The 13,202-nt window shown below is 42.4% G+C and overlaps 1 protein-coding gene across 1 annotated transcript; it reads right to left on the minus strand.

The window, feature by feature from the left end:
* Nucleotides 1-8,329: 8,329 nt before the first annotated feature.
* LOC145234643 (atlastin-2-like) lies at nt 8,330-11,604 on the minus strand. The gene is made up of 12 exons (XM_080099357.1): nt 11,429-11,604; nt 11,217-11,348; nt 10,915-11,070; nt 10,784-10,840; nt 10,498-10,729; nt 9,916-10,091; nt 9,777-9,845; nt 9,515-9,712; nt 9,380-9,442; nt 9,077-9,241; nt 8,882-8,953; nt 8,330-8,818 (listed from the first exon to the last, which is right to left on the minus strand). The coding sequence occupies exons 1-12, from the start codon at nt 11,471-11,473 to the stop codon at nt 8,546-8,548; spliced, it is 1,638 nt and encodes a 545-aa protein (XP_079955483.1). The 5' UTR covers nt 11,474-11,604; the 3' UTR covers nt 8,330-8,545.
* Between the last annotated feature and the right edge of the window lie 1,598 nt (nt 11,605-13,202).

The raw sequence follows: 13,202 nt of genomic DNA on the forward strand, positions 1-13,202 counted from the left end.
ATTGCTCATCAGCCTTCTTGAGGCTTGTATCTACTTTTTACCGTCTTTGCCGACTTCGAATTCCAAAAAATGACTTTGTGACGTCACAATTACCATTTTTAAAAAAGGTCCTTTGGGAGAGGGGGCACTGTGCAGCGCCCTCCGGTGACATATCTACCGGGGGTGCATCAATCGACGGTAGGGGCCCTAAGGTTTCTTGCGATGGCTCCCGCTTGTAGCTAGCTCGTCGCAAAGCCGAGATGTAGGCTCTCAAAGATGACCGTTTTTACGTACGATTCTACACTTGGTAACAAACGGGTACGTACGACTCTACACAAGGCCGACATGCCTCAACTAAATTGTCTGCTGAGAGAAAAATAATCAAGCGATCGACTTGAAATTGCTCATCAGCCTTCTTGAGGCTTGTATCTACTTTTTACCGTCTTTGTCGACTTCGAATTCCAAAAAATGACTTTGTGACGTCACAATTACCATTTTTAAAAAAGGTCCTTTGGGAGAGGGGGCACTGTGCAGCGCCCTCCGGTGACATATCTACCGGGGGTGCATCAATCGACGGTAGGGGCCCTAAGGTTTCTTGCGATGGCGCCCGCTTGTAGCTAGCTCGTCGCAAAGCCGAGATGTAGGCTCTCAAAGATGACCGTTTTTACGTACGATTCTACACTTGGTAACAAACGGGTACGTACGACTCTACACAAGGCCGACATGCCTCAACTAAATTGTCTGCTGAGAGAAAAGTAATCAAGCGATCGACTTGAAATTGCTCATCAGCCTTCTTGAGGCTTGTATCTACTTTTTACCGTCTTTGCCGACTTCGAATTCCAAAAAATGACTTTGTGACGTCACAATTACCATTTTTAAAAAAGGTCCTTTGGGAGAGGGGGCACTGTGCAGCGCCCTCCGGTGACATATCTACCGGGGGTGCATCAATCGACGGTAGGGGCCCTAAGGTTTCTTGCGATGGCTCCCGCTTGTAGCTAGCTCGTCGCAAAGCCGAGATGTAGGCTCTCAAAGATGACCGTTTTTACGTACGATTCTACACTTGGTAACAAACGGGTACGTACGACTCTACACAAGGCCGACATGCCTCAACTAAATTGTCTGCTGAGAGAAAAATAATCAAGCGATCGACTTGAAATTGCTCATCAGCCTTCTTGAGGCTTGTATCTACTTTTTACCGTCTTTGTCGACTTCGAATTCCAAAAAATGACTTTGTGACGTCACAATTACCATTTTTAAAAAAGGTCCTTTGGGAGAGGGGGCACTGTGCAGCGCCCTCCGGTGACATATCTACCGGGGGTGCATCAATCGACGGTAGGGGCCCTAAGGTTTCTTGCGATGGCGCCCGCTTGTAGCTAGCTCGTCGCAAAGCCGAGATGTAGGCTCACAAAGATGACCGTTTTTACGTACGATTCTACACTTGGTAACAAACGGGTACGTACGACTCTACACAAGGCCGACATGCCTCAACTAAATTGTCTGCTGAGAGAAAAGTAATCAAGCGATCGACTTGAAATTGCTCATCAGCCTTCTTGAGGCTTGTATCTACTTTTTACCGTCTGTGCCGACTTCGAATTCCAAAAAATGATTTTGTGACGTCACAATTACCATTTTTAAAAAAGGTCCTTTGGGAGAGGGGGCACTGTGCAGCGCCCTCCGGTGACATATCTACCGGGGGTGCATCAATCGACGGTAGGGGCCCTAAGGTTTCTTGCGATGGCTCCCGCTTGTAGCTAGCTCGTCGCAAAGCCGAGATGTAGGCTCTCAAAGATGACCGTTTTTACGTACGATTCTACACTTGGTAACAAACGGGTACGTACGACTCTACACAAGGCCGACATGCCTCAACTAAATTGTCTGCTGAGAGAAAAATAATCAAGCGATCGACTTGAAATTGCTCATCAGCCTTCTTGAGGCTTGTATCTACTTTTTACCGTCTTTGCCGACTTCGAATTCCAAAAAATGACTTTGTGACGTCACAATTACCATTTTTAAAAAAGGTCCTTTGGGAGAGGGGGCACTGTGCAGCGCCCTCCGGTGACATATCTACCGGGGGTGCATCAATCGACGGTAGGGGCCCTAAGGTTTCTTGCGATGGCTCCCGCTTGTAGCTAGCTCGTCGCAAAGCCGAGATGTAGGCTCTCAAAGATGACCGTTTTTACGTACGATTCTACACTTGGTAACAAACGGGTACGTACGACTCTACACAAGGCCGACATGCCTCAACTAAATTGTCTGCTGAGAGAAAAGTAATCAAGCGATCGACTTGAAATTGCTCATCAGCCTTCTTGAGGCTTGTATCTACTTTTTACCGTCTTTGCCGACTTCGAATTCCAAAAAATGACTTTGTGACGTCACAATTACCATTTTTAAAAAAGGTCCTTTGGGAGAGGGGGCACTGTGCAGCGCCCTCCGGTGACATATCTACCGGGGGTGCATCAATCGACGGTAGGGGCCCTAAGGTTTCTTGCGATGGCTCCCGCTTGTAGCTAGCTCGTCGCAAAGCCGAGATGTAGGCTCTCAAAGATGACCGTTTTTACGTACGATTCTACACTTGGTAACAAACGGGTACGTACGACTCTACACAAGGCCGACATGCCTCAACTAAATTGTCTGCTGAGAGAAAAGTAATCAAGCGATCGACTTGAAATTGCTCATCAGCCTTCTTGAGGCTTGTATCTACTTTTAACCGTCTTTGCCGACTTCGAATTCCAAAAAATGACTTTGTGACGTCACAATTACCATTTTTAAAAGAGGTCCTTTGGGAGAGGGGGCACTGTGCAGCGCCCTCCGGTGACATATCTACCGGGGGTGCATCAATCGACGGTAGGGGCCCTAAGGTTTCTTGCGATGGCGCCCGCTTGTAGCTAGCTCGTCGCAAAGCCGAGATGTAGGCTCTCAAAGATGACCGTTTTTACGTACGATTCTACACTTGGTAACAAACGGGTACGTACGACTCTACACAAGGCCGACATGCCTCAACTAAATTGTCTGCTGAGAGAAAAGTAATCAAGCGATCGACTTGAAATTGCTCATCAGCCTTCTTGAGGCTTGTATCTACTTTTAACCGTCTGTGCCGACTTCGAATTCCAAAAAATGACTTTGTGACGTCACAATTACCATTTTTAAAAGAGGTCCTTTGGGAGAGGGGGCACTGTGCAGCGCCCTCCGGTGACATATCTACCGGGGGTGCATCAATCGACGGTAGGGGCCCTAAGGTTTCTTGCGATGGCGCCCGCTTGTAGCTAGCTCGTCGCAAAGCCGAGATGTAGGCTCTCAAAGATGACCGTTTTTACGTACGATTCTACACTTGGTAACAAACGGGTACGTACGACTCTACACAAGGCCGACATGCCTCAACTAAATTGTCTGCTGAGAGAAAAGTAATCAAGCGATCGACTTGAAATTGCTCATCAGCCTTCTTGAGGCTTGTATCTACTTTTTACCGTCTTTGCCGACTTCGAATTCCAAAAAATGACTTTGTGACGTCATAATTACCATTTTTAAAAGAGGTCCTTTGGGAGAGGGGGCACTGTGCAGCGCCCTCCGGTGACATATCTACCGGGGGTGCATCAATCGACGGTAGGGGCCCTAAGGTTTCTTGCGATGGCGCCCGCTTGTAGCTAGCTCGTCGCAAAGCCGAGATGTAGGCTCTCAAAGATGACCGTTTTTACGTACGATTCTACACTTGGTAACAAACGGGTACGTACGACTCTACACAAGGCCGACATGCCTCAACTAAATTGTCTGCTGAGAGAAAAGTAATCAAGCGATCGACTTGAAATTGCTCATCAGCCTTCTTGAGGCTTGTATCTACTTTTTATCGTCTTTGCCGACTTCGAATTCCAAAAAATGACTTTGTGACGTCACAATTACCATTTTTAAAAAAGGTCCTTTGGGAGAGGGGGCACTGTGCAGCGCCCTCCGGTGACATATCTACCGGGGGTGCATCAATCGACGGTAGGGGCCCTAAGGTTTCTTGCGATGGCGCCCGCTTGTAGCTAGCTCGTCGCAAAGCCGAGATGTAGGCTCTCAAAGATGACCGTTTTTACGTACGATTCTACACTTGGTAACAAACGGGTACGTACGACTCTACACAAGGCCGACATGCCTCAACTAAATTGTCTGCTGAGAGAAAAATAATCAAGCGATCGACTTGAAATTGCTCATCAGCCTTCTTGAGGCTTGTATCTACTTTTTACCGTCTTTGCCGACTTCGAATTCCAAAAAATGACTTTGTGACGTCACAATTACCATTTTTAAAAGAGGTCCTTTGGGAGAGGGGGCACTGTGCAGCGCCCTCCGGTGACATATCTACCGGGGGTGCATCAATCGACGGTAGGGGCCCTAAGGTTTCTTGCGATGGCGCCCGCTTGTAGCTAGCTCGTCGCAAAGCCGAGATGTAGGCTCTCAAAGATGACCGTTTTTACGTACGATTCTACACTTGGTAACAAACGGGTACGTACGACTCTACACAAGGCCGACATGCCTCAACTAAATTGTCTGCTGAGAGAAAAGTAATCAAGCGATCGACTTGAAATTGCTCATCAGCCTTCTTGAGGCTTGTATCTACTTTTTACCGTCTTTGCCGACTTCGAATTCCAAAAAATGACTTTGTGACGTCACAATTACCATTTTTAAAAAAGGTCCTTTGGGAGAGGGGGCACTGTGCAGCGCCCTCCGGTGACATATCTACCGGGGGTGCATCAATCGACGGTAGGGGCCCTACGGTTTCTTGCGATGGCGCCCGCTTGTAGCTAGCTCGTCGCAAAGCCGAGATGTAGGCTCTCAAAGATGACCGTTTTTACGTACGATTCTACACTTGGTAACAAACGGGTACGTACGACTCTACACAAGGCCGACATGCCTCAACTAAATTGTCTGCTGAGAGAAAAGTAATCAAGCGATCGACTTGAAATTGCTCATCAGCCTTCTTGAGGCTTGTATCTACTTTTTATCGTCTTTGCCGACTTCGAATTCCAAAAAATGACTTTGTGACGTCACAATTACCATTTTTAAAAAAGGTCCTTTGGGAGAGGGGGCACTGTGCAGCGCCCTCCGGTGACATATCTACCGGGGGTGCATCAATCGAAGGTAGGGGCCCTAAGGTTTCTTGCGATGGCTCCCGCTTGTAGCTAGCTCGTGCAAAGCCGAGATGTAGGCTCTCAAAGATGACCGTTTTTACGTACGATTCTACACTTGGTAACAAACGGGTACGTACGACTCTACACAAGGCCGACATGCCTCAACTAAATTGTCTGCTGAGAGAAAAGTAATCAAGCGATCGACTTGAAATTGCTCATCAGCCTTCTTGAGGCTTGTATCTACTTTTTACCGTCTTTGCCGACTTCGAATTCCAAAAAATGACTTTGTGACGTCATAATTACCATTTTTAAAAGAGGTCCTTTGGGAGAGGGGGCACTGTGCAGCGCCCTCCGGTGACATATCTACCGGGGGTGCATCAATCGACGGTAGGGGCCCTAAGGTTTCTTGCGATGGCGCCCGCTTGTAGCTAGCTCGTCGCAAAGCCGAGATGTAGGCTCTCAAAGATGACCGTTTTTACGTACGATTCTACACTTGGTAACAAACGGGTACGTACGACTCTACACAAGGCCGACATGCCTCAACTAAATTGTCTGCTGAGAGAAAAGTAATCAAGCGATCGACTTGAAATTGCTCATCAGCCTTCTTGAGGCTTGTATCTACTTTTTATCGTCTTTGCCGACTTCGAATTCCAAAAAATGACTTTGTGACGTCACAATTACCATTTTTAAAAAAGGTCCTTTGGGAGAGGGGGCACTGTGCAGCGCCCTCCGGTGACATATCTACCGGGGGTGCATCAATCGACGGTAGGGGCCCTAAGGTTTCTTGCGATGGCGCCCGCTTGTAGCTAGCTCGTCGCAAAGCCGAGATGTAGGCTCTCAAAGATGACCGTTTTTACGTACGATTCTACACTTGGTAACAAACGGGTACGTACGACTCTACACAAGGCCGACATGCCTCAACTAAATTGTCTGCTGAGAGAAAAATAATCAAGCGATCGACTTGAAATTGCTCATCAGCCTTCTTGAGGCTTGTATCTACTTTTTACCGTCTTTGCCGACTTCGAATTCCAAAAAATGACTTTGTGACGTCACAATTACCATTTTTAAAAGAGGTCCTTTGGGAGAGGGGGCACTGTGCAGCGCCCTCCGGTGACATATCTACCGGGGGTGCATCAATCGACGGTAGGGGCCCTAAGGTTTCTTGCGATGGCGCCCGCTTGTAGCTAGCTCGTCGCAAAGCCGAGATGTAGGCTCTCAAAGATGACCGTTTTTACGTACGATTCTACACTTGGTAACAAACGGGTACGTACGACTCTACACAAGGCCGACATGCCTCAACTAAATTGTCTGCTGAGAGAAAAGTAATCAAGCGATCGACTTGAAATTGCTCATCAGCCTTCTTGAGGCTTGTATCTACTTTTTACCGTCTTTGCCGACTTCGAATTCCAAAAAATGACTTTGTGACGTCACAATTACCATTTTTAAAAAAGGTCCTTTGGGAGAGGGGGCACTGTGCAGCGCCCTCCGGTGACATATCTACCGGGGGTGCATCAATCGACGGTAGGGGCCCTACGGTTTCTTGCGATGGCGCCCGCTTGTAGCTAGCTCGTCGCAAAGCCGAGATGTAGGCTCTCAAAGATGACCGTTTTTACGTACGATTCTACACTTGGTAACAAACGGGTACGTACGACTCTACACAAGGCCGACATGCCTCAACTAAATTGTCTGCTGAGAGAAAAGTAATCAAGCGATCGACTTGAAATTGCTCATCAGCCTTCTTGAGGCTTGTATCTACTTTTTATCGTCTTTGCCGACTTCGAATTCCAAAAAATGACTTTGTGACGTCACAATTACCATTTTTAAAAAAGGTCCTTTGGGAGAGGGGGCACTGTGCAGCGCCCTCCGGTGACATATCTACCGGGGGTGCATCAATCGAAGGTAGGGGCCCTAAGGTTTCTTGCGATGGCTCCCGCTTGTAGCTAGCTCGTGCAAAGCCGAGATGTAGGCTCTCAAAGATGACCGTTTTTACGTACGATTCTACACTTGGTAACAAACGGGTACGTACGACTCTACACAAGGCCGACATGCCTCAACTAAATTGTCTGCTGAGAGAAAAGTAATCAAGCGATCGACTTGAAATTGCTCATCAGCCTTCTTGAGGCTTGTATCTACTTTTTACCGTCTTTGCCGACTTCGAATTCCAAAAAATGACTTTGTGACGTCACAATTACCATTTTTAAAAAAGGTCCTTTGGGAGAGGGGGCACTGTGCAGCGCCCTCCGGTGACATATCTACCGGGGGTGCATCAATCGACGGTAGGGGCCCTAAGCTTTCTTGCGATGGCTCCCGCTTGTAGCTAGCTCGTCGCAAAGCCGAGATGTAGGCTCTCAAAGATGACCGTTTTTACGTACGATTCTACACTTGGTAACAAACGGGTACGTACGACTCTACACAAGGCCGACATGCCTCAACTAAATTGTCTGCTGAGGCAAAACCATTTGTTGATTGAGACTGACATAAATGTGTTGTTGAATGTAGCCATTTACAATCAAAATTTTGCTGTGTGTTGGATAGGGTTAGCATTTGTCGAAACGCTTTGTGTTTGTTTTATTAAATAAGAACCTGAAATGTGTTTTTTAAGCAGGAATAATAGGGAAAAAAACCATATTCAGGTACAATCAAATCTATTGTGTTGAAAAGGGTGTTCATCTATATTCAGTAATACCACACTACTTTTTAGTGAATCTCAAGGAGAAAATTTAAATTTTGGTCCTAATGTTATTCACAGTTTTTTACATGCATTTATGGCCACTATTGTAATGACAACTTTATTAGCACTTCTACCACTGATATATGCAGTATTTTGGAATGTTATTTTTTTCAGGTATTGGTCTGGTTTGTGTAGAAAACTATCTGCCTATGTTTTCGGAAATCCTCTATAGTGAATGCCTAGTTAGCGGCATATTCGGTATGGCGCCTTCAATGGGCCTGGTGTATCGTGTTTTAAATATATTAAAATAGAGATGGATATCAAAATGACAAACTCTATGTGTTTCAACTTCCTGATGTTTTGCCTGTAATCGTTCCGTTCCAATGCGGTTCTGAAATGTATTCACACGCCCCTAAACAGGCCATGTTGGACTTGTGTTACATTCCGTCGCTGTTTACATTTTGACACCTGTGAGCTATTAATGTATGACGAATGTGCGTTGTCTTATAAAAAATAATAGTTTTAAAGGTGCTGTCACTGCACAGACTTGCCATTCGTTTTTATGCCTTTATTCAAATCCAAGCAATACTAACACACATTTTTACATTCTACTCAATCGAATTTTTACAAGAAGTGTTATCCACACTACGTTAATGGTTTCAGTGGTAGGCTAGAATAAAAACTACGGTCACACTTATATACAAAGATGATAGGTGTGTGCAGTTAGCACATTTATGACTATTGCCCTCGTTGTCTAACGCCAACTTTCAGGCCTGCGAAAAATGACTTTTTTCTATTGCCATTGACTGAACGGATATGTGATAGCTTTTTTTAGTTTACGCCTAAACTCATCCCACCCGGTCGAGTTTGGAAAAGCCTCTGAATGGAACATGTTGATTTTCTTCCAATTGGACATTTGAGCTTCCAGTGCAATTTCAAAGGATGATTTTTGGTCATGTGTTAAGACTGGAAGGTCCATATTTTTGATCTCTTGTTCAAACTGATCTAAACCCTCTGTTTGTATTTGCCTCATATGTTGCTCGGTTGCACTTTTGCCACTTAACAGCTGCAAGATAATAAACATGTCTAAATATGTTATCATGGGACCAAACTAATATAAATTACCAACTTGATTCATTTCTTTGCAAATTTGCCACAACACTGCGTTTTGAGTTTTTATCAGTGTCTCATTTTGTGTTTCCTTAAAAAATAAGCAGAAGTCAAATTTGCTAGCTATTTAAAATAGATTTCTGAATAACCCTGTTAGTCCACGGTTTCCTCATTTTTTTCATCTTATAAAACAAAACAAACTTCACACTCTTACTTTCTTTAAAATGGTTCTGAACTCGTAACCAGTTTGGTTATCAAATAAATTGCCAAGTCTGTTTATAAATTTTTCTCTAATCTCAGCGTCAAGTGGATCTTGTACAGATTTACTTTTAAACATCCGTGTAGCTTCCAATTTTTGATCCAAAGGAGTCCCATTGTTCTGAAAAACAAAATAATTTGACCAGAAAGAAATACAAATAAAACATGAAATCGTGCGATTTCTCATGTAGGTATGAGGTTAAAAATTTCCATTTCCTACACACTCTAACAAAAAAACGGAAAAGTAAGCGAGCTTTACCTTTGTGAGAACATGTTCAGCACATTCCTTTAGTAATATTTCATACAGTTCGATCACTCCTGCCTGTAGAAAAGCTTTACTTAGGTACGAAACAAAAAGGTTGAAACAACAACACTTTCAGTTGAAAAAACGTACCTGTAAGTAATTGTTGTAGCAATCAAACATAAAATGACGGTCCATCAAGGAGCTAAACAGCTTGTCGCGATGTCGACGGATTTCAGCAGGATTCCCGTCCTTTGCTTCCGAGTCAAAATTCTGCATGGCATCGTGAACAGCCTCGCTGTGGATTTGTTTGATTTCCTGTTTCGATCGATACTTGCGTTCCATTTTCCCCTGAAAAAGTCGAAACAAAAATGTTTTGAATGTAGTTTATTACTTAACTTGACGCTATGCTGACCTTGATGGAGTTGAACAAACCTTCCTCGCATCGAATTGTAATTTTTTGCAGGTGAGTTTGTACACAAGCCTAAAACAATAAAAAGCCAGATTAATTGTAAAAACTACTGCTATTCTCACGTTTTAATATCATTTTGTACTTTGTACATGACGTGTTCGTTAAACTGACGAGTTTCCATCAGGTTTGAGATTGTGTAAGCCAAGTTTGTAATATCGATTCCAACCAATGGTTCAGCTCTCAGCTTTTTTACTGCTGGGTTGGAAAACATTTCCTCAAACACTAAATCACAACTTTCCAGGAAGTCATCATCAACATCTGTATGAAAAAAAATAAGAATATTTTGTTATCATTCCACTTCATATTCGACAGTGAAAGTTTGCCGTCAAACATAGCGTAAACAGGAACCAAAAATCGTTTTTTTTTATTATGCATATAACAGCAGTGGAGCACCCGTAAAATTAAAAATCTACCCAAATTTAATACATTCAGTTACGTTTACTTGGCCTTCTTGCATTCTTCTATAGACTCCTTCTACTAAAAAATGTATGACCGGCACACATAATCGAGAACACTGCAAAGTGTTCTTCTAATCGCTTTGAATACATTTGTGCAACAAAAAACAACTTCACAGGCTAGTTAAGTGGGATTTGTGAAATACGTGGCCTACAGAACTAGTCTCATGGTAACACTATTCCGCTCCAAACCAGAAAGCTTTACTTACCATCAATCGTTGGAACTCCAGCATTGGGTCTGCGCTGGGTGATTCTTTTCCCAGGATGCGGCAACAATGCACAATCAAGTGATTGAAACGATTGCTTAATTTTTTTGTACATGCCCGCCACCTCGGCGGACACTTCGCCTTCTTCGAATTTTGTCTTTGTGTATCTTCTCCCTCCAACATGCCCGAATTCGTAGTCCATGTTTTGCCAGTTCCGCAATAAAAATAGTAAACACTAAACATAACATTCGGTAACCCTTCAATGATGTATCTACCAATAAAATTTTACCTGATATGATTTCCATTTGTCTTCTGAGATAACTTTATCGTAAAAGTTACAAAACACCTGCATATGAAAAACAAAAGTGAAAAAATGGTGTTTTATTTGCTGTATACTCGCGACTCAATTTCTTGATTTACCTTAAGTTTATCAAGGTCGTTGGCATCAATCACCGTATCCAAGTTGAATATCTGATACGAACTCAGATAAGTGCTCAAAGTAAAAAGTTGCATATCAACAGATTCACAAGCTTCTTTGTCAAATAAACCCTGGGTATCCATGAGAAAAACAGCAACCTAAAAATAATGTATATGTGTAAACATTTGCCAGAAGAGCACCATTTCTTTATATATTATGCCTGGCAGCAACAGAAAATATTTTCAGGAATATGCCGTTAGTTGATTTTAGGCTGAGTGTATTTATTAATTATTCAGGTCCTTACTTTTCCCTCATTTGTTTCAAGCCAACACGGTTTGCTCCAAATAACAATGCCCTGTGTGACACCATCTGGTCCATCTTTCCACTCAAATCCCTTGCTCAACGCAACAGATTCGTTTCTCCTCCATCGATTTGCCTGGAAATATGGAAGTTGTATTTTTTAGAACATGGCTCTTAGGTCTTTAATGTTTGCCCAAAAAAGAATATGTCACAAACCTCATTTTTGGACTTAAATTCTAGATACTGAAGCATAAGGGACATAAAGAGAGATTTTCCTTTTCTTGTTGCACCAGCAATAGAGTAAATGCAGATTGGAGCATTCTTTACTTCATCGTTGGCAAACAGTTTGTCAACAGCATCTTTATTGATGACGATTGTTTTTTTATTCTTCACACGAGTTATCCAAAGCGCTGAAAAAACATTCGAAAACACTTATAATCCAATCGTTTGTTAAAATAAATTTCCTACCTTCACCCATGTCTTCTTGTTGTTCCGATATGATGCGGTAGTTACAAAACGGTTGCAAGCTCAAAAAATGTTGTTTAAATTTGTGTAATAATAAAGCAAATCTGCAACTAATTATGTCAATTAAAATGTTTATCTTAACTTTACGCTTAATTTCTATACCACTCTATTTATATTGCTTTTATTACTCGCTCCTCAAGAGCGTCGCAACAGAGTGACCAAAGCGGGCTAAATCCGATATGAATTTTTCTTTTCCAGAAACCAGATCGTATGAACTAAAACAATACGACATTCAAGTTTCGGTAATGGATTGCGCTTGCACGGCGTAAAATATGTGACGCCAAAAACCACGTTTTTATGTATAGCCCTTTCGTTGCGTTTATTTTAGATAGAAGCAAATGATAAAAATTTAATGAATCCATTTTTACAACTTTGCTCATGTTTGTTTTTTGAACAAATGCAAAGATTCGAATTGATATAAATTGATGACTGATTATGCAAAACGAATTTGTTATACAGCACCGAAACCGCATTCCCAAATCTTATTTACCAAAATTCAACATCAAAATCTTACTTACCAAAATGGAACAAATTTTATTTTCCAAAATTCTCAAAAACATTGCTGAAAAAACTTGAATACCCCACGAAACTCTTAAGCACAACTAATTACACAAATAGGAACAAAAAACCCGTAGAACGACGCGTTTAGCTAACAAAAACCTTGAAACTGTTCCATAATAGCCTGCTGGAAAACAAATTCCAACGCCACTGGTTGGGGCTAAACACACATGTACTCGTACCACAAACATGTATCACACATGCACACATGTACACGTTATTTATCATTTACTTCAAGTTATTTTTTTCCAAAACAAAAGTATATAGCAAATGTAAACGTTCGTATCATTTTTTAGGAGTAAACGAACAATGCCCTCGTTTTGTACAAACATGATACAAAAGTGATGCCTTGTTTTGTGCATGATACTTCATACAAACCTAAGTTTTCTAGAATTTTATTAAACTTCCCAACAGTCCCTATTTTTAATGAAAACAAATGAGTCAAATTACTGTTGGAGGGTAACCTTAGTGGGCCGCAACGAGAAAATGTCTATGTATAAAACAAGTATGGCTTTGCCGTTAAAGCGTCATGGGGGTCGTATTTCATTGTATGCGTTTATTGACGGTTGCAACCTCTTTAGACAAGCATTGTTCATTGTTGATAACCTATCCTATACAACTGATTACACTTTGATAACCGATACACACGACTGTGGCACATTTCTAACACAACAAACAGTATTTACCAAACAAAAACGTTAAACTTGACCGGAAAAGTCATGAATTGTATCGGGGTGTCAAATGATTTAAACATATATTTTTATTTCTCTCACAAAAAAGTACTGATAATCCACAATATGTAAAAAGCTTTCCCTTTTGCAGTTTTTTTGTGCCTTTCTGAAGAGAAAAGTTCGTAAAGGCAAATGAATGCACGTAACTATATTCCGAATTAGATTGGCTGACCGAA

This window comes from Phallusia mammillata, chromosome 6 (assembly GCF_965637545.1).
Source record: "Phallusia mammillata chromosome 6, kaPhaMamm4.hap1.1, whole genome shotgun sequence".
NCBI lineage: Eukaryota > Metazoa > Chordata > Ascidiacea > Phlebobranchia > Ascidiidae > Phallusia > Phallusia mammillata.

Coding starts and splice junctions, on each gene's coding strand:
- LOC145234643 (XM_080099357.1), bottom strand. CDS start 11,473: ATGTCCCTTATGCTTCAGTATCTAGAATTTAAGTCCAAAAATGAG. Junction 8,954..9,076: donor TCAGAACCATTTTAAAGAAA/GTAAGAGTGTGA, acceptor TTATTTTTTAAG/GAAACACAAAATGAGACACT. Junction 8,819..8,881: donor TTTGCAAAGAAATGAATCAA/GTTGGTAATTTA, acceptor ATTATCTTGCAG/CTGTTAAGTGGCAAAAGTGC.